A 21,155-nucleotide genomic window follows, 5' to 3' on the forward strand; every position below is an offset into this window, starting at 1 on the left:
ATGGGAACAGGCAGGGATGGGATTGATGGGAACAGGCAGGGATGGGATTGATGAAATTAATGGGAATAGGATGGGATTGATGGGATATGGGAACAGGGCAGGGATAGGATTGATGGGACACGGGAACAGGGCAGGGATAGGATTGATGGGACACGGGAACAGGGCAGGGATGGGATTGATGGGACACGGGAACAGGATGGGATTGATGGGATATGGGAACAGGGCAGGGATGGGATTGATGGGACACGGGAACAGGCAGGGATTGATGGGATATGGGAACAGGGCAGGGATGGGATTGATGGGACACAGGGATGTGACTTTGGATCCCCGAGCTGTGCTCCACAACAGGGGGTCTGGCATTCAGCTAGGCAGGATTCCTAGGTGGGATTTCTAGGAAGGATTTCCAGGTGGGATTCCCCCACTGCAAGGGTGCTCAGGCACTGGAACTGCCCAGGGAGGTCTGGAGTCCCCATCCCTGGAGGTGTCCCAGGAATCCCTGGATGTGGCACTCCGGGCTGGCTGATCAGGCACAGCTTGGCCTCGCTGACCCTGAAGGGCTTTTCCAACCTCAGTGATCCCATCCTGTCACTCCTGACTAAGCTGAGTGAGCTGCCCTCCAAGGAATTTGGATGGGGCCGTGTCCAGGCATCCGAGGTGCTGCTGGAGCAGGGTGGGAGTGGCTGAACTCCAGCAGAGGACTGTGGGGACCCCTCCTACGTCGGGATATTCCGTGATTCTGACTCTCTCAGTGATGTCAGATCTGTGACTGCGATTCTCTGACACACAGAACAACTTCTGCTCCTCCCTCTGTGTCCCAGCTGCTGGAACCAGACCAGGGGCAATCCCAACCCTCCCAGATTTGAGCTTTTTTGCTGTTTCCACTGCCTTTGCCTCCATCTCAGGTGTTTCCCACCTCTCCTGCTGCCCTGGCAAGCACTGAGCTGAAAGAAGCCTTCTGGGGGTGGGGGACAGATACAGAAGTATAAAAATTGTGCCTATAAAAACTGAAATCACTGTTAAATTCAGGTGAATACCAATGAATTAAAACCAACAAAGTCTTTAAAACCCTGTGCTTTCACAAACCCTGTGCTTTCACAAATATCTGCACCCACATTAAAAAGATGCTGTTTCCCAAAATACTCCCAAAAAATATTCCCAAAACCAGGAATACGGGGGCAGGTGATGGCTCACCACACAGGGAGCAGAGGGAAGACTTCACAGGAACAAACCTAAACCTTCCAATGCTGCTTCCCTGCCTGCACTTCTCCAGGATTTGGCTCAGCTCTGTGGCAGAGGATCGGATTCCTGCCTTTCCTGCGGGGCTCGGGATCCCTCTGCTGGCCACAGAGCGCAGGAAGAGCCCGCACGGATCTTCCCGGCTGGAACAAAGGCCTCAGGTACAGAGGCCAAGGTGAGGCAGGGGGGAATCCCAGGGAAATGAAGCTGCAGGAATCTGTGCCACGGAGAGGAGAGCTCCAAGGAAACCTTGGCAGCGCTGGCTGCAGAGAACCAGCTCCTGGCAGCTGGGCTGGAATGAAAATATTCCATGAAAACAGAGCTCAGGGAGCTGCACTCCTCAGCCATCGACACCTGGAGGGAGCTCCCAGGCAGGAAACGCTGCTGGAGAATTCTCTGTCTGGTAACAGCCTAATTAATTATTAATTATGACCTCTGTGGCTCACTCCCAGCCCAGGATATTCTGTGATTCTACACCTCTGAGCCGGGCAAATTTCTCTGGAGCTGGTGCCAAAACTCCCCTTTCCCAAGAAACAGGAGGAATCCTTTTCTCCCTTTTTTCCCAAGGAAAAGGAGAGCTGAGAACTCCCTGTGCTGCCCCGCAATGAGATCCATCACCTCCTGCACCCTCCTGACTCCACACTGAGCAACAACTCCCAAAAGCCCCCATCTCTTCCTGGATACTCCTGATATTCCTGTCTCCTGGGAGGACTGGGATTGCCACAGGAGAGTAAAGCACCTCGCAGGTGAAGGAAGGGACAAGCTGATGCTTCCCACACATCCGAAATTCTCAGAATCCCAACGTTTTGTTTCAATGCCTGGAGCAAAGTAAAGAGCTGGGGCTGAAGTGGAAAACAGCTCCTGGTGGGAAAGGGGAGGGTTTGGCACTCAGGCTGTTCTCTCTTAGCTCAGAGCACCATCAGTACAGAAAAGCTGTCAAGAGGTTTTCTGAGAAAACCCCCACCACTTGGAGATCCAAAATAAACCAGGAATGACTCCACTTTTCCCCCATCTCTCTCTCTCCTCATGGAAATGCTGCCTGCAGGTCTCCCCACGATGCTCAGCATCATCCTGTGGTGGACAAACTTCCCAAATCCCAGTTCTGACCCTGACCTGTGGCCTTGGGGTGCCTCCAGCTCCTCTGTGCCACGCTGTGGTTGGGAATAGGCACTGCTCAGACCCCTGACTGCACTCAGTAATTTACACATCTCTAATTCTGATCAACCCTGGGGCGCAGAGAGCCCCTGCCAGCACCCAGAGGTGTGGATTTACTCACAGCTGCTCATTCCTTACACCTTGGAGTATCAGGCTCAGTTTTAGCTCAGCCTTGGTCCTCCAGGGGCCCTTTCCACAGGGGCTGTGTGTGGTTATTTCAGGCACTCAGCACTGCCCAAGGTCACTTTACAGCACCAGCAAAATCCCAGCTTGATAAATGCCCCTCATTTTTCAGCGCTCTGAGCTCCCAGGGAGCCAGAGCCGGATCTCTGCAGAGCCCAGCGAGCCAAGCAGTGACTGCCTCCAGCCCCAGGGACGGGACAAAGGCAAGCCCACAACTCAGCCTGCTCTAGGCACGGATTTGCTGATCACAGCTCGGGTTTAAAGGCAGCTTGGGTCACTGGGGAGCCCTGGAAGCAGAGCTGCTGGCAGTGACTCCCTCAGGTTGTGCCCCCTCAGGAGGAGCCCAGGGCAGACGTTCCAAACCCCATGAATTTCCATTTGTGTTCCCACCTATCCCTTCATTTTCAGATATTCAGGAACAGCTCTGGGCCTTGGTATCACAAACTGCTCCTGGGATCACTCCTGAGGGAAAAGGAGTCAGCCTTGAGCTTCTTGCAAGGAGAAATGTCTGTGCTGTCTGTCATGGACTCAGGGAATGGTTTGGGTGGGAAGAGACCTCAAAACTCATCCCATCCCACCCATTCCATGGCAGGGACACCTCCCACTGTCCCAGGCTGCTCCAGCCCCAATGTCCAGCCTGACCTTGGGCACTGCCAGGGATCCAGGGGCAGCCCCAGCTGCTCTGGCAATTCCATGCCAGCCCCTGCCCACCCTGCCAGGGAACAATTCCTGCCCAAGATCCCACCCAGCCCTGCCCTCTGGCACTGGGAAGCCATTCCCTGGCTCCTGGCCCTGAATCCCTTGGCCCCAGTCCCTCTGCAGCTCTCCTGGAGCCCCTTTAGGCCCTGCAAGGTGCCCTAGGATCTCCCTGGAGCCTTTAGAGCCATTAAAATTTATTTCATAACCAAAGGAAACCAGAGCTCCCCCTCCCACTGCCCTCCACTACCGGTGAAAGAGAAACTTAACAAAAATAAAATGACCTTTCATGGATTCAAGGTCAAAGCCACACAAATCAGAGCTGTCCCAGGTGAGATCTGACCTCCAGCATCACCCAGCATGGACCAGCCATGGAGGGGACCTGGCTACAAGGACAGGAATATTCTGGGAAGTTGGGAAGCCCCACACTGATCCTCTGGAGCACCACCCATTTCTGGGGCTGCTAACTCCCATTTCTTTCCAGAGCTCCTTCCCAAACAGATCCTCCTTCCTCTGGGCCAGAGGAATTCTTAAGATTCTTTGATTCCAAAGAATTTTTAAGATTCTTCTCTTTGCTGCAAGGGCAACCAAGTTTTTCCTGCTGCCAGCTTTGGGCTCTGCTTCCTCCCCAGCACTAATTCACTGTGGCCATTTACCTGCCAGCCAAGGACTGCACAGCTGCATCAATAAAGCTCAAATCCTTCCAGTTCTATGAGAGCTCCGAGCAAGGCACGATGCTAAATCCAAACCCGATCTCCTGAGATCAGATTGATGGCTATTCCAGCTAACCTAGAGCCAGCAGTGAATTTATCACACAGGCATGGAATAAACGTGATAAATACCGTGTCTGCTGAGGGGGCAGAACTGCTCTGAGGAGCAGAAGTTTTGTTAAACCCAGCAGATTCATGACACGACCCAAACCAAGTGAATTTTGGGGAGGAAATATTAAATTACCTGCTGCAGGTGCAACAAATAATCTCTTTGGTTTGTTTATGAGGGAATGAACATTTCAGGAGGCTCAGGTGAGCACTGCTTTATTATTTAATATTTGCTTTATTTATTTTCAAGATTTACTTGATTGTGGGCCAGGCAGAAGCTCTCTGAGAAGATTCAGCTGCACAAAGTCATGGATCTTCCCAAAATTATTTCTCCTGTGCTTTTGATAAGGCCACAGTGATGGGAAATTTTCCAGGGCAAACTCACCAAATCCCCAGCTCAAAGCTGAGCACTGCTCCAGAGAATACTGGTCAAAAGGAGGAATTGTATTCCAAGCTCATTATTCTTAATTTAACGGGTATTTTAAAACATCCCCTTTAAAACCATTTAAATTGAAGATCTGCCCTCCTTATCCATTTTATTCCACAAACCATTGTTACCAAGATCTGTACAAGAAAACCCTGTGTTTTAAACACTTGGGAATATTATCCCTAACTCTGAGCTGAGGAAACTGGGAGAAAAGACAGAAACCTCCCGTTCCCAACACACACCGTGAGGGCTGCACTTGATGATATTGAAGATTTCTCTCCACCTAAATGATTCTGTGATCCCACACAACTCCTGCCTCAGTGCTGCAGGGGGACTGCAGGGAAATCAGGGAATGGTTTGGGATGGAAAAGACCTCAAAGCTCATCCAGTGCCACCCCAGGGACACCTCCCACTGTGCCAGGCTGCTCCCAGCCCCAATGTCCAGCCTGGCCTTGGGCACTGCCAGGGATCCAGGGGCAGCCCCAGCTGCTCTGGCAATTCCATGCCAGCCCCTGCCCACCCTGCCAGGGAACAATTCCTGCCCAAGATCCCACCCAGCCCTGCCCTCTGGCACTGGGAAGCCATTCCCTGGCTCCTGGCACATCCACCTCAATGTGATCCCACACAGCTCAGTGCTGCAGGAGAGAGCAGAGCAGGGCCCTTACCCAGGTTTAGGCTGGAGGAGGATCCGTGTGAGGACAGGGAAGGAGGAGGAGTCTGCGAGTGGCCGGGCCCTTGGCTGGGCAGGGGCATCCCCACGGGCCCGGGGGAGGAGGAGAAGCCGAGGCCGTTGTAGAAGCTGTGCCCGATGGGGGTCAGGCTGCTCGAGGTCCTCTTGTACAGGTCGCTGCTGCCCGTCAGCGAGTCCCGGCGCGAGCCGCTGCCCGTGGTGGAGTTTGCCACTGGAAAAACAGGAAAACTGGGAGATGCCAACCAGCCCAGAGCACTGGAGAGCCACAGCTGCAGTGCAGCAGGCCGCTGTGTGATGAAGTGATGGAATCAGTCATTAAAGCCACCTTGGGAATGATCAGTCGGCTTAAAAAAGTTATCTGGGATCTTGGCTTTGACTTCAGAGCGTTGGAGGTTTTATTGTGACAGAGCACATGGAGAAACAGCTCCTAAAACCCCCAAGTAGGAAGGGCAAAGGATAAAAATTGCCCTAAAGGAAGGAACCACGTTGGTTCGGGACACCCGGAGAGCACTCTGGGGGACACCCTGGGCATGTTGGGGACACCCTGAGCACTTTGGGGACACCCTGAGCACCTGAGGGACACCCTGGGCACGTTGGGGACACCCTGAGCACTTTGGGACACCCTGAGCACTGTGGGGACACCCTGAGCACCTGAGAGGCATGTTGGGGACACCCGGAGCACTTGGGGACACCCTGGGCACTCTGGGGACACCCTGGACACCTGAGGGACACCCTGAGCACATTGGGTACACCCTGGGCACTTTGGGGACACCCTGAGCACTGTGGGGACACCCTGAGCACTTGGGAACACCCTGAGCCCCTGGGGACACCCTGAGCACTTTGGGGAATACCCTGGGCACTGTGGGGACACCCTGAGCACCTGAGGGACACCCTGAGCACTTGGGAACACCCTGGGCACTGTGGGGACACCCTGAGCACCTGAAGGGACACCCTGAGTACTTTGGGGACACCCTGAGCACCTGAAGGGACACCCTGAGTACTTTAGGGACACCCTGAGCACTTTGGGGGACACCCTGAGCACTTGGGAACACCCTGGGCACTGTGGGGACACCCTGAGCCCCTGGGGACACCCTGAGCACTTTGGGGACACCCTGAGCCCCTGGGGACACCCTGAGCACCTGAGGGACACCCTGAGCACTTTGGGGACACCCTGAGCACCTGAGGGACACCCCGGGCACATTGGGGACACCCTGAGGACCTGGGGGACACCCTGAGCGACACCCTGAGCACTTTGGGGGACACCCTGAGCACTTTGGGGACACCCTGGGCACGTTGGGGACACCCTGAGCACTTTGGGGAATACCCTGAGGACCTGGGGACACCCTGAGCCCCTGGGGACACCCTGAGCACTGTGGGGACACCCTGAGCACTTGGGAACACCCTGAGCACTGTGGGGACACCCTGAGCACCTGAGGGACACCCTGAGCACTTTGGGGACACCCTGAGCACTTGGGAACACCCTGAGCACTGTGGGGACACCCTGAGCACCTGAAGGGACACCCTGAGCACTTTGGGGGACACCCTGAGCACTTGGGAATACCCTGGGCACTGTGGGGACACCCTGAGCAATCTGGGGACACCCTGAGGACCTGGGGACACCCTGAGCACTTGGGAACACCCTGGGCACTGTGGGGACACCCTGAGCAATCTGGGGACACTCTGAGGACCTGGGGACACCCTGAGCACTTGGGAACACCCTGGGCACTGTGGGGACACCCTGAGCCCCTGGAGACACCCTGAGCCCCTAGGGACACCCTGAGCACTTTGGGGACACCCTGAGCACCTGAGGGACACCCTGAGCACTTTGGGGACACCCTGAGCACCTGGGGACACCCTGAGCACTTTGCTCTGGCCCTTCAGGAGAAGGTTCGAGCTCCCCAGAGCTCCTTTCCCCCAGGCTCCCGGGGAGAACAGCAGACACGAACTCCTGCTCCTGTTTGCTCCCGGCCTCGGAGCCAAACCAAAGCAGCAGGAGATTTTCTCTCTCTGTGTTTGCTCAGCAGCGTGTTCAGCCTGATGCACATTCACCCGAAATCCTTGTGCTCACCTTTCCTCAGATGAGAAAACAGCTCCTGTTTGCCCCCAGCTTTATGGGGCTGGAAATCAGAATTCAATTTCACTCACAGCCCCCATGGTTTTTAAGAGCTGTCTCGACAGGCAAATACAAACTCTTTAAATGCACGGTCAACTTGAGGGAGAAGAAATCAATCTTGCATTAAACTCTTGTTTAATAAACAGTGGAATTGTGAACTGCACTGAACAAATCATTTCCCATGAGTGCACACGGGCTGCAGGAGCAGCAGGGTGCGAGCTCTGGTCGCTGACTGAGGGAACACAACTCTGTGCATCTTGGCACTGAGCACACCTCTCATGGAATTCAATTAGTTAAAGAAACTGAGGGAGGGAAGCAAGTGCTGTGTTTACCTGGAACCAAGAGGGTTCCAATTCTCCAGCTGGGCTGAAGAGAAATATTTAGAATAACTTTTTATTCCAAACTGTTATTCTGTGAGGTGACAGCACCTCCCTGAGCCCGTTCTGATGGAGCCAGGCTGGAACCTGCCCCTCATGCTGATGAAAGCAGCAAAGTTCAGGAATTAATTACTGCCCTGAGACTGAGCAGTAATTAAAACAATTGTTTCACTTTGAAGAAACACAAACCTAAGGAGAAAAAAAAACCCTAAAAAACCACAGACATCTCTGGGTGGGTTTGATTGTGAAAGAACCTTGGTCTCCAGCTGCCCAGCAACATCAAACCACCCTGGGAGGGAGGTGTCTCACAAGCACAGCGATTCTTTTGGTGTGTGATGGGAACAACTCCCAGAATAAAGCAGGGAAACCACCTCAGATCAGCCTTCCCAAAGTCATGAAGAGCTCCTCAGCCTTTACTCCGAGGTGAGAGGGCTGGACACACTTGGAGCCAACTCCTGGCAGCCCAGTACTCCACATGCAGGGGAAAAATCCTCACCAAGGGGTGACTGACGGTGTGTGTAACAACCCAAGGTCATTACTCTGGGACTGCTAATTATCACCTCCTAAAAGCATTTTTGCCAAGAACTGCTGCAGATTTTAAAAGCCTGACGCAGTCCCTAAAGGAGAATTTCCAGTGAGGCTGAGATGGATGAGGAGGGGACAGCCAGCCCTGCTGCTGTCCCCCTGCCAGTCAGTCCAGCTCACTGCTCATCCACTGCCCAGCCACTTTGCCCAAAAAATCCTTCCTTTCCCACATGCCTGTACCCTTTTCCTCACACCAACCCTGCCCTTTCAATGACAGGCTGCCTCCAGCAAGGGGCAAGATGATACGAAAGCTCTTTTCCCACCCTCATTCCCAATGCTGAGGCAGGATTTGTGCAGGATCACAAAACCCTTCAGGTGGAAAAAGACCTTTAATACCACCGCCGATCTGCTCCGAGCACAAACTCCAGCAGATCCCTAAACCTGGGCCTCTCCTTGCCCTCGTTTTCCCGGGAAGAGCCGCGGTCCTCACCCGCTGTGCCGAAGCCGCCCAGCGCCGAGCCCAGCGTGGCTCCCAGGGAGCTGCTGCTGCCGAAGCCCAGCGAGGTGTTGGCGGGCTGGGCCGAGCCCTGCGAGAACAGGGAGCTGCTCTGCGAGTTGCTGCTCAGCGAGTTGTTGCCGTAGAAGGAGCTGGAGGCCAGGTTGTTGGTGGGCTGCTGCTGGGGCTGGGGCTGCGGCTGCTGCGTGCCCAGGGGTCGGAAGGGGCCGTTGGTGGTCCCTGCCAGCCCTCCTGCCGCTCCGTTGGCCGAGGCCGCGGCCGCCGCCACCGCTGCGGGACACGAAAATTGGGGAAACGTTGGAAAAAGCACTGAAAATCAGGGAGGAAATCCGTTTTTGTCACGCTTCTGGAAGTTAAAACTTAGCAGGTCGCTTTGAATTGCTACAGGTTTTTCTTTCAGGATGAAAATCTCCCTTTTGCAGCAAACTCTGCATAAAGCTCTGTTTGTTCTGAGCTGCCCCAATCATGCCCACCGCCCCCAGACTCCAGCCAGGCCCAGCTGCTACTGCTGCTCTCGTGCTGCTGGAGCTGCACTGATCAAAAGCAGGGATGGTTCTCTCTCCAAAGATCCCAGATTGCAGCCCCGCACTCGCAAGGGCCAATTAAGAAACCCAGGTTTTGAAAGAATTGAAATGATCCTTCAGCAGATGAAATGTGAACCTGCGGTGCCAAGAACATCAAACCCAAGGACTTTTGGTTTTCAGCCAGTTCCAAAGTTAAAGAAAAAGCAAAATAAACAAGAGCTACGAGAAAACAATTAAAAGGCCCATTTCAGAATCTGGGCCCAGCGCTGGTGGGGGCTGCTCACACCGATGGATTCTGGCTGAAAAACCCTCCCCCAGCCCTGAACTGCCAAGGAACCCAAATAAATGCCAAAGCAACTCACGCCAAAGGCACACTGATGATACCATAAAGTGCAAATCATGGAATGGTTTGGGTGGACAGGACCTCAAAACTCACCCAGTGCCACCCCAGGGACACCTCCCACTGTCCCAGGCTGCTCCAGCCCCAATGTCCAGCCTGGCCTTGGGCACTGCCAGGGATCCAGGGGCAGCCCCAGCTGCTCTGGCAATTCCATGCCAGCCCCTGCCCACCCTGCCAGGGAACAATTCCCTCCCAAGATCCCATCCAGCCCTGCCCTCTGGCACTGGGAAGCCATTCCCTGGCTCCTGGCCCTGAATCCCTTGGCCCCAGTCCCTCTGCAGCTCTCCTGGAGCCCCTTTAGGCCCTGCCAGGGGCTCGGAGCTCTCCCTGGAGCCGTCTGGGAATTCTGAAGGCTCAAGTAGGTGGGAAAGCAAGTGCCAGCAGATAAATTTAAACAACTGCTGTGAAACTTTACAAAATAATTCGAGTTCCTGCTCCTCCCCCTCTCCGTGGCTGCTCCAGAGGCTCAGGAAAGTTGAGCACAGAGAAGGTTTCTCAACAACAATCCCTGGATGGATCTCAGTGAGGGCAAGTTTGTCATCATTGCCAGCGGAGCACGGAGGGCTGGGGACACCGGGGACAGAGCAGTCACTTGGAGGGACCAGAGGTCACCTGCCTGGGCCAGGAGGGGACAGGACTCACCTCCCTGACCAGGGAGGGGACAGGGACTCACCTGCCTGGGCCAGGAGGGGACAGGACTCACCTGCCTGACCAGGAGGGGACAGGGACTCACCTGCCTGGGCCAGGAGGGACAGGACTCACCTGCCTGGGCCATAAGGGACAGGACTCACCTGCCTGGGCCATGAGGGACAGGACTCACCTGCCTGGGCCAGGAGGGGACAGGACTCACCTGCCTGGGCCATGAGGGACAGGACTCACCTGCCTGGGCCAGGAGGGGACAGGACTCACCTGCCTGGGCCAGGAGGGGACAGGACTCACCTGCCTGGGCCAGGAGGGGACAGGATTCACCTGCCTGGGCCAGGAGGGGACAGGACTCACCTGCCTGGGCCAGGAGGGGACAGGGACTCACCTGCCTGACCAGGAGGGACAGGACTCACCTGCCTGGGCCAGGAGGGGACAGGACTCACCTGCCTGACCAGGAGGGGACAGGACTCACCTGCCTGACCAGGAGGGGACAGGACTCACCTGCCTGGGCTGCAGAAGAGCTGATGATGACAGGGGCAGGGGCCACCAGGCGCACAGGGGCCCCCAGGCCATTCCTGGCCCCGGCGTTGACCACGAGGGCTCCGGTTTGGTCGTAGTAGGCAGCAGGAGCCAGCACTGGGTACCCTGCAGGGGCAAACACAGGGGACAGGGCAGGTGACAAACAGCTCAGTCATCTCCAGGTGACTGCAGGGTTTTTAAAAGAAAATCTGAATGGGGGAAAAAAAGCACAACAGCCCCCAAAAAATCCACAACTTTATACCAGGTAAGATTTCCAGGTAGAAAAGACGCCTTCCCTCCCTGAACCTTTTGTATTACATTGTCCCCAGTGCAAATTCAGCTAAAAAAAGGGTTTCGAATACAAAAGCACCATTTCTGTTCCACTGTAAGTACAACGTGTGCTGGGATCTCTCAGAGCTGGGAACACCCTGCACGTCCAGGGTGCACCCACAGGGAACTTCCACTGGGGTATTTTGGAAGGCTGGTACCATAAAATATCCTTTAATGTATGTAAATAAACCCTCCTAAATGCTGGTGACACACAGAGCAGCAGACTGACAGCAGAACACAGTGATTTAGGCACCTCATTATGGAATTCTACATGAAATGAAAACGTTTAAAATTAAATGCAGCGACTCTCCAAGGTGGGGGGTCACTAAGAGAATGCTCCCTGTGAATATTTGCTTTGCAAATAGAGGCACAAACATGTATGTGTAATTGTATATTATGTGTGTATTTGCTTTGCAAATACAACCCAAATAACACAGATTAAAGGAAATCGGCACAGTTCACTCTGCAATTTAATACTGCAACGTTCTTCTCAAACAATAAAAAACCCCATTAACAACCATGTGACACTGCCAGCAAGGATCCAAATAATAAATCCAAATAATCCCTTTTTCCTTACATTTGACCAGCAGGACACATCTGCACATTATTCTGATGAGCTCAGGTGTGGCCTCTGCCATCACAGTAATGCCCTGAATAACCAAACATCAGCAGCGTTTTACCCCAAAGCCTCACGGATCAGAGGCAGAATTCCTACAGCAGCTCCACGAAGAGCTACAAATGAGAGCTAAACCCTGCTCCCTTTTATCCCTTTTCTTCCCCTGTTTTTAAGCCTCTGTGAAGAGCGATCACAGAGGGGAAGCTGCTGCTAAGTCGAGCACCGGGCGGGGATGCAGAGCTGAGGTGAATGAACGGGGCTAAGAAACCTCTGAGGTTTAAAATGCAGATCCCATAAGCTTGAAGGGTCCACAGAAAAATCTGGAGGTGATTTTCCAAAGGAGCCATCAATTCTGGGAGTACCACGCAGCCACAGGGTGCCAACACTGCTGTCACTGTGCCACAAGGTCACCGGTGACCCCTCAGTGCCGCCCGCCGGGGGGGACACACCCAACCCTCGAGTTAACCCCTGGATTAACCCCCAAACCAACACAAGCAGGCACTGCCCACGCCAGGCTAAGGCAGCCCCAGGAGATCCCATTTCCCAGGCTCTCCCTGGCCCTGGGAGGTGCTGGTACCTGGCATTCCCGCTGCCAGCCCCTGGCCGAAGGCGAGCGCGGAGTTGACGGCGGCGGCGGCCACCAGAGGATCCGTCTGCTGGCCCTGCTGGTTCTGGTTGGGAGTCAGGGGACGCTGGCTGGCTCCTCCACGGAGAACCTGGAGAGGACAGAACAGCCACGGGGTCATTCTGGGATCCAGGGGCGAGCCACCATCACCAGGCAGGAGCAAGAGCAGCACCAGCAATAGGGGCACCTCTCTCCTCTGCTCCTAATTGGCTTTTCCTGACACTCAAAAACGACACGGAGGGGCTGGAGCGTGTCCAGAGAAGGGAGCAGAGCTGGGGAAGAGGCTGGAGCCCCAGGAGCGGCTGAGGGAGCTGGGAAAGGGGCTCAGGCTGGAGCAAAGGAGGCTCAGGGGGGCCCTTGTGGCTCTGCACAAGTCCCTGACAGGAGGGGGCAGCCGGGGGGGTCGGGCTCTGCTGCCAGGGAACAGGGACAGGAGGAGAGGGAACGGCCTCAGGGTGGGCCAGGGGAGGGGCAGGGTGGATATTGGGGAAAATTTCTTCACTGAAAGGGTGCTCAGGCTTTGGAACAGGCTGCCCAGGGCAGGGGTGGAGTCCCCATCCCCAGAAATGCTCAAAACACACACGGATGTGGTGCTTGGAACGGGGGTCAGTGCTGGGCTAATGCTTGGACTCCACAATCCTTAGAGAGCTTTTCCAACCTTTCTAACTCCCTGATCCCACCTCCAACACTCATCCTCTGTCACAAGTGTTCAGGAGCCATCAGCTGACGTTTTGTGCCTGTCACCACTAAACCCCCTTGAGCAGAACCTTACAAAGCCCAGTTCAGGAGCTGGGGCTGACTACGGGGGGTGACCTGGGGCTCTCCAAGCCAGGACCCCTGCGGAAAGCAGAGACTCAAATCACAGGAAACCACGACTGAAGAGCCCACAGTGGGCTTTGCATGGACGAGCTGCTGTGGGCTGAGTCCCTCAGAAGGGCCAAGGGCAAAGTGGCTCTCCTGCAACTACCTGGGACAGGCCTGCTTTGCCAAAGCCTCGCTCAGAGCTGGTGCAGGAATCTGCAAGCTCAGCTTATTGAATGAGCCACCCCCGTGTCCTCAGCACATCGTGGGTGCCACCTGTCACCTTTATTAACAGGAAAAACTGACTTTGTGCACTGAGAGGCTGGGAAGGATCCCGAGGTTCACTGATCTGGACGTGCCCCCCGAGTCTGCAGAGCTGCCAGAGCCCGGACAGGAACCCCCTGGCCCAGGGAATCTCTGGGAGCCAGGAATTCCAGGGGGTGCAGGCTGCAGCACTGGAATGCTGGTGGGTTTTATTAAAACACCATCAATGAGTCCCAAGGGTCACAAATCAAGTGTCCACACTCAGAGCTCCAGGTGCCCAAACCCTTTGCCTCAGCACTTTTACTGCAAACAATCCCCAGTGCAGCCCCTCACGGACGGAGGTTTGCATCACAAACCTGCTCCCGACCCCACTCACGCCTGCTCCACGGCCATAAAGGTAATGAAAAATCCCATAAAGGCCACTGGCACGGAGATATTTTATTTTAATAGCCTGAGTCTTTGCAGAAGCTCTCTCAGCTCACGCCTGCTGCATCTTGAAAGGCCTTGTAACACCTCCTGACACTGGGCTTTGGTTTTCAAAGGGTTTCCAGCTTCTGAGCTGAAAAACTCAGCTGCCAGCTGCTCTTTATTCTGTCACCTCCATCACCCAAGCACCAGACAGGAGAGCTGCTGAGGGGACTGAAGCCCAGTTCTGGTTCCTGGTGATTTCCCCTCACACACCAACAGCACCACGGGTTTGCTGCTGCACAGCTCAGGCCATTCCCAACCCGACCCATTGATGTTTTCCAAGTAACCATTCCCCAGCAGGTCACTCCCACCAATGTACAGGTGCCACTCTCCACGTGCACCACGGATAAACCGAATTACAAATGTACAGATGGCTCTTGTCCCTTTTTTTTTAGAAGAGGCCAAAGGGTTTTCTCCTCACAGAGCTGAGGCCAGGAGGAGTCACGGAAAAAATCAGGGTTTAGAATGGCTGGAGCTGTGTCAGGGGAGGGTTAGGTTGGGTTTTACACAGAATCAGCTGGGCTGGAAAAGACCTTTGAGATCATCGAGCCCAACCTGTGACCTGACCCCACCTTGTCACACGGACCGTGGCACCGAGTGACAGAGGGACACAGACAGGCTCCCCTTGAACACCTCCAGGGCTGGGGGCTCCACTGCACTGGGCAACCATTACACTGACCAGACACCCTCACTGGGAAGAAATTGTCCCTGATCTTCTTCCCCCAGAGGGAATGGGCACGGGAACGGGCATGGGAATGGGCACGGGAATGGGAATGGGCATGGGCATGGGAATGGGCACGGGAATGGGAATGGGGATGGGAATGGGCACGGGAATGGGCATGGGCATGGGCACGGGAATGGGAATGGGCACGGGAATGGGCATGGGCATGGGCACGGGAATGGGCACGGGAATGGGCATGGGAATGGGCACGGGAACGGGCACGGGAATGGGAATGGGCACAGGAACGGGAACGGGCACAGGAATGGGCACGGGAATGGGCACGGGAACGGGCACGGGAACGGGCACGGGAACGGGCATGGGAATGGGAATGGGCACGGGAATGGGCACGGGAATGGGCATGGGAATGGGCATGGGCATGGGAATGGGGATGGGAATGGGGATGGGAATGGGCATGGGAATGGGCACGGGAATGGGAATGGGCATGGGAATGGGGATGAAAATGGGCACGGGAATGGGCACAGGAATGGGAATGGGCACAGGAACGGGAACAGGCGCGGGAATGGGCATGGGAATGGGCACGGGAATGGGCATGGGAAGGGGCACGGGAATGGGCATGGGCATGGGAATGGGCACGGGAATGGGGATGGGAATGGGCACGGGAATGGACACAGGAATGGGCATGGGCACGGGAATGGGAATGCGCACAGGAACAGGAACAGGCGCGGGAATGGGCACAGGAATGGGCATGGGCATGAGAACGGGCACGGGAACGGGCATGGGAATGGGCATGGGGATGGAAACGGGCACGGGAATGGGCACGGGAATGGGCATGGGAATGGGCACAGGAACAGGCGCGGGAATGGGCATGGGAATGGGCACGGGAATGGGCACGGGAATGGGAATGGGCATGGGAATGGGCATGGGAATGGGCATGGGCATGGGAACGGGCACGGGAACGGGCATGGGAATGGGCACGGGAATGGGCATGGGAACGGGCACGGGAACGGGCATGGGAACGGGCATGGGAACGGGAACGAGCATGGGAACGGGCATGCGCACAGGCACGGGAACGGGCACGGGAACGGGCACAGGAATGGGCACGGGAACGGGCACGGGAATGGACACAGGAATGGGCATGGGCACGGGAATGGGAATGCGCACAGGAACAGGAACAGGCGCAGGAATGGGCACGGGAATGGGCATGAGAACGGGCACGGGAACGGGCATGGGAATGGGCATGGGGATGGAAAGGGGCACGGGAATGGACACGGGAATGGGCATGGGCATGAGAACAGGCACGGGAACGGGCATGGGAATGGGCACGGGAATGGGCACGGGAACGGGCATGGGAATGGGCACAGGAACGGGAACGGGCATGCGCACAGGCACGGGAACGGGCACGGGAACGGGCACAGGAATGGGCACGGGAATGGGAATGGGAATGGACATGGGAATGGACACGGGAATGGGCACGGGAATGGGCATGGCAATGGGCACGGGAATGGGCATGGGCATGAGAACGGGCACGGGAACGGGCATGGGAATGGACAGGGGAACGGGCACGGGAACGGGCATGGGAATGGGCACAGCCCCGGGGCTGCCAGAGCTCCAGGAGCGTTTGGGCAGCGCTGCCAGGGATGCCCAGGGTGGGATTTGGGGTGTCTGTGCAGGGCCTGGGGATGGAATCCACGATCCCTGGGGGGTCGTTTCCAGCTCAGGATGTTCCCCACCCAAAGCCCAGGTGCCCCGTGCCCCTGGCAGCCCCCAGGCCTTACCTGCTGCTGGCCCTGCTGGGTCTGCTGCGTGGTTTGCTGGTTGGCAGAGTTGGTGGCGGCGGCGGCGGCGGCCGCCTGCTGCTGGAAGAGGCTGGCGGGATAAACCCCCCAGGGAGTGACCCCATAGTACTGGTGAGGGACCACAGCCGGACCTGGAACACAGCGAGGGCGGGCTGAGCCCCTGCAGGGGGCGAGTGGCCCACGGCACCCCAAAACCACCGCTCAGCGTGGCTGGTTTAAGGTGATCTGCAGGAAATCCTTTGTAAACACACGGGGATTTGGCGTTTGTGCCACACGTTCTAGAAAAGCTCCCGAGTCAGACCTGGAATTCCATCACTGCATGAGGTCAAACTCTGCCAGCAGTGATTCCACGCTTTTATTGGGGTGCCCTGGTTTTACAGGGCAGGAACAAAACTGTAACCCATACAGAGGAACCTTGTTCAAGCCCAGAGATCAGCTTCTCATCCCGGCTGACGTGTGCAGCTCACTGCCATCCATCCACACTCAGCTCCTCAGCAAAGCACAAACCCTCTTCACAGCTGGACTGCATCAACTCTCAAGTGTTAAAATGTTCTCTTTCCTGCCCTGCTTTGCATTTTCAAACCCCCCATAAAAGAGGCTGCATGATCCTGTCCCTTCCCACATCCCCTCCTCAAACTTCACATCCCTTCCTCAAACCTAAGAGGCTTAAAAATGATAATAATAATAATCATCATCATCATCATCATCATCATCTTGGAGAGCAGCAGAAAAAGCCTCACTGACTCCTGAAGATTCCTTGTGCTCCTCAGCTCTCAGGACACCACAGAGATTTGGAGATGCAGAATGGCAGCCTCTATCCTTAAATGATCCCAGCTGGAATGATGCTGAGGAAGCTCTGGGTGCTGGAGGGAGGAGCCCTTCCCACCAAATACCACGATGGGAATCCAGTGCTATTTTGTACTGTGAGTGTTTGAGGTCTTTAGGAAAGGCCAGGAGAGAAGCAGAAGTGTTTCCTTGGATTCCCAAATGCATCCCCAATCCCAAGGGCTCCTTCCCCACAGCGGGAGTAGCTCAGGGCACACCAGGCCGAGCCAGAGTCAGGTGTGACACTGGAATAAACAAATCTTTAGGGAATCTTGTCATGTCTGGAGTAAAAATAGGGATTTTTTTTTTTTAAGAGAGACACTCAGCACTTGGGTTCTGACCAAATCCGTGATTCCATGGAAAATGAGGGATGACACAAAAAGGGAGGTGCAGACACTGCTGAGTGTTCAGTGTTAGCCTGGCTGTGACAAAGGGGTTGGAAAACCCTGGAAGAAACTTTTCCTTTTGCTTTTTGTTCCTTTCTTCTCTGTTTTTTCTACAGTAACATTTTCTTTTACAGTAACAGCTCAACTGCACTCCTGCAGATGCCAAGGGTCTGGACGAGCTCCTGCTCCCACATCCACACTTCAGGATATTCATTCCATGTTTCATGCCAAATACTAAATTCATATTTCAAACATGTAAGAGTTACTCTCCTTATATTAATTCTGGTTTTAACCACTGTGCTTTGCCCAAATTTAGGATTTAGGTGCCCAGCGCTGTGCACAGCAGGGAGGTGCTGCCCAGTTCCAGGGAGCTGCTGAACGCCTGGATTTGGATCTCACCCCAAAGCCCATCCTGGCTGGATTTACAGGATCAGAGAGGCTGACCTGCTTCTCTTACTCAAATGTGAAGCAGCAGCCACTCATTTCTTACCTTCCAACCCGGAAATTCATGAGCAGTGGTGGCTAAGATGGAAAAAAACCTGTGGCAAATGAATCAGTGCCATGCAGGTGGTGCCTGTGGTGCCTCAGCAGGCACAGACAGGAACCCAGTGAGTGACTTTAACCTGTTTATAATCACTGAATGCACATCAAACCCCAACTCCCGGGGTTCTTCTGCACCCAACAGGGAAGGAGCTGCAACTGCTCCATTTTAATGCAAGTCATTAACCTGCACTTGCCCTCCGGCTGCTGGAAGTTGCTGCAATCCCCTTTATCTGGGCAAAATTTGGGCATCTCTCTGGGATATTTCAGTCTCAGCTCTAATTATCAACCAAGCACAGCCTGGATGGGTTTTTCTCCTTGTCAGAGGTCGCTGCCAAAGCCTTGGAGGAGACACGAAAGCTTTGAAGTTCGCAGGCAGCTGGGCTTAAAAGGGCTGCAAGTCTGGCTCAGCTGCTCCAAGCACACGGAGACAGAGGCTCATTACTGAACAGAGTTCTCAGTGAGGGCAAGTGTGGCATCACTGCCAGACTCCAGCAACACCCAGAGCTGCCTCTCCAGGACATGCTGCACCTGCTGCTGCACTCATTAGAGCTGTGCATTCCTGAGAAAATAAAAGCCATTCCAGAGCCTCTGGAAGCAAATATTCCCAGTGACTCTCACACATCAGCCAGTGCTGGACACCCACAGCTCCTCCTTGCAGGAAACATCAGCAAATCCAGCTGTGAGTGTGCTCAGAGCAGGGGCTGTGCTTTCACCTCAGCCTGCCCACCGCGATCTCTCCGAGCAGGAGCCGTCCCTGCTCCCTGCAGGGACAGCCAGGGATGAGGAGCAGTGGCAGCAGCTCAAAGGGCCTCAAGGAGCTCCAAGAGAGGCTGCAATCAGCAGCTCAGGGATCACCAGCCATCTGTGGGGTGATCCCCTCGGAACTGCCAGCACGGCACCCACAGGTGGTTTTTAGGGATGGCAGTGAAATGCTGAGCTCAGAAGTGCTGCCCCTCATCCAGGGGGGCAGAGAGTGCCCTGCCTGACACTGCTGAGGGACCTGGGGTAAATCCAGGTGCTGCCAAACCCCAGTCCTGGGAGGTGCGTGCACCAGCTCAGCACCAAGGGCCCGAGGAGTCCAGGACTCCAAAGGCTGAAAAAATCCCAGACCCTGCTGTGGGAGCCTCTGCTCTTCCTGCATCCAGGTTATCCCAGCACTTCCCCACAAAGAACAGGAACACTCCTCTACCTGCAACACTCCAGCTCAGAGGGAATCATTTCCCAACTGGCCTTAAAAAAGGCAAGATTTCAGTTTTTTGAGTGACATCTTTCTCAAATGATGGAAGGCAATTCAAAGGCAGCAGTATCTTCCCCACAGTTTAAAATCTAAACAAGTTTTTTTTTTCTAGGAAGTTCTTCCCCCTGCATTCAAATTTGTTCTTTAGAACGCTGCTATTGTTGGGAAGAGAAGAGCATTATCCCAGAGCTGCCACTCTCACAATCATGACAAAGCTGCCATAATGGCAAACCTTAACTGACAGATGATCTCTGCCATAAAACACACACAGAAGTTCCCTCTCTGCTCTGAGAGTGAGCAATCAACTCCCCAACAACTCCAAACTCGTTTCTTCCATCTCGGGAGCTTCTCCAAGTCCTCCCAATTTAACACCCCCAGGCACATCAAGGAGGATTTTTGGCTTTATATAAACATTTAAATTGTCCCACGTCCCTCCAGTGCTGCTCTCAGTCATGACAGAAAAAAAAGGGGTCTCAAAACTGCTCAGGTCCAGACAGAGAAAATGCTCTTCAAAAATAAACATCACCATGAAGTTTATCTTGTCATTTCTAGGGTTCAAAGCTTGATGAGAGGATTAAAATAACCCCTATTTCTCCTGTTAACGCTATAAATACACCCAGCACATCACACATGGTTTTGTTTCTTTCAAGAGTCATCAGTTTAGAATTATTCAAGTAGAGACGCTGATGCCAAGTTTGGGGATGCTTTAGGTATCCCTGGGGTGTTATTTCCAGTTCAAATGTCTAAAACTCCAGTTAGGCACAGCCTAGCTGGGCTTTTCTCCTAGTCAGAGGCTGCAAGAGCTCAGGCAGCTGCAGCTTCAGCAGAGCTGAGAGAAATAAAAAAAGCTGTGGCCAACACTTGGTGTTTCCTGGAAACGTGGCCCAGTTCCACACAGTCTTTCTAGGAAATCAAGATGCTGACCTGCTGCTCCTCTGCACGCTGGTGTTACTGAGAAATGAGCACTGGGAGCCCTGAGGTGATGCAGAAAGGCTGAGGAAAAACCTCCCTGTAAGGAATCCTTCACAAACCTCCCCTTCTGCCTGGAACCGGGATTGCCATGGGCTGGGACCTCCTCCCTGCTGAGCCCTGACTGAACTTCCCTCCTGGATTTGCCAAGAGCAGCTCAGCTCATTCATTCCCTGCTCCATTCACCACCACACGAGGGTTTATCAGGTCCTGGACCAGCAGAAATCTCCTTTACTCCTGCTCTTGGCTCTCTCCCACAGAATCACAGCGTCACTTGTTTGCCAACACCCTGCTGGTGCCTACAGCCAATCTCCCCATGGCATTGCACAATCCTCACACAGAATTCCCAGCAGCCCAGGCCAAATCCCAAATTCTAACCCAAATTCTTTACATCCATCTGTGTGATCCACTAAAAACTCCGCCCAAGTGGGCAGCAGTGGCTGAAATCCCAGTTCCCCGCTGCCCTGACGGTGGCCTCAAAGCTTAAAAGCTCAGCAGGGGTTATGTAAGAGCTGGAGAAGGGGCCAAAGTCGTGTCCCAAACCACAGAGTGTCACATCCACACACATCCCATGGTCCAGGAGTTTGATTTGGGAGTTTACAAGCTCTAAGTGGAGCGTGGCAGCAGCGAGAGCCTCCACAAACATCCCCACTCCAAACAGAGCAGGGTTCATCTGCAGCACAGAACCTTTCCTCTGCCTTGCTCAAGGAAAGCCAGGCATGGTTAGAAAAATATCCCTCTAAAAGCACATTCTTCCTTTAAAAATCCTCTCCTAAAAGCACATTCC

General features: G+C 54.6%; 1 protein-coding gene and 1 non-coding gene across 9 annotated transcripts in view; both read right to left on the reverse strand.

Annotated features, from left to right (window-relative positions):
* The window catches only part of PUM1 (pumilio RNA binding family member 1), an 83,307-nt gene that overhangs the window by 19,762 nt on the left and 42,390 nt on the right, over positions 1-21,155 (reverse strand). For all 8 annotated transcript variants that reach the window (XM_069035765.1, XM_069035761.1, XM_069035759.1 and 5 more), the window contains 5 exons: positions 16,388-16,539; positions 12,350-12,488; positions 10,809-10,952; positions 8,712-9,008; positions 5,181-5,417 (listed from right to left, as the gene is read on the reverse strand). In XM_069035765.1, coding sequence (XP_068891866.1) covers positions 5,181-5,417; positions 8,712-9,008; positions 10,809-10,952; positions 12,350-12,488; positions 16,388-16,539 — 969 coding nt within the window. The remainder of the gene's footprint in view (positions 1-5,180; positions 5,418-8,711; positions 9,009-10,808; positions 10,953-12,349; positions 12,489-16,387; positions 16,540-21,155) is intronic.
* Positions 18,561-18,648, reverse strand: LOC138098184 (small nucleolar RNA SNORD103/SNORD85). Its single transcript, XR_011146564.1, has one exon. It is a non-coding gene; the product is annotated as a small nucleolar RNA SNORD103/SNORD85 (small nucleolar RNA).

Source organism: Aphelocoma coerulescens, chromosome 23 (assembly GCF_041296385.1).
Source record: "Aphelocoma coerulescens isolate FSJ_1873_10779 chromosome 23, UR_Acoe_1.0, whole genome shotgun sequence".
NCBI classification, from domain to species: domain Eukaryota; kingdom Metazoa; phylum Chordata; class Aves; order Passeriformes; family Corvidae; genus Aphelocoma; species Aphelocoma coerulescens.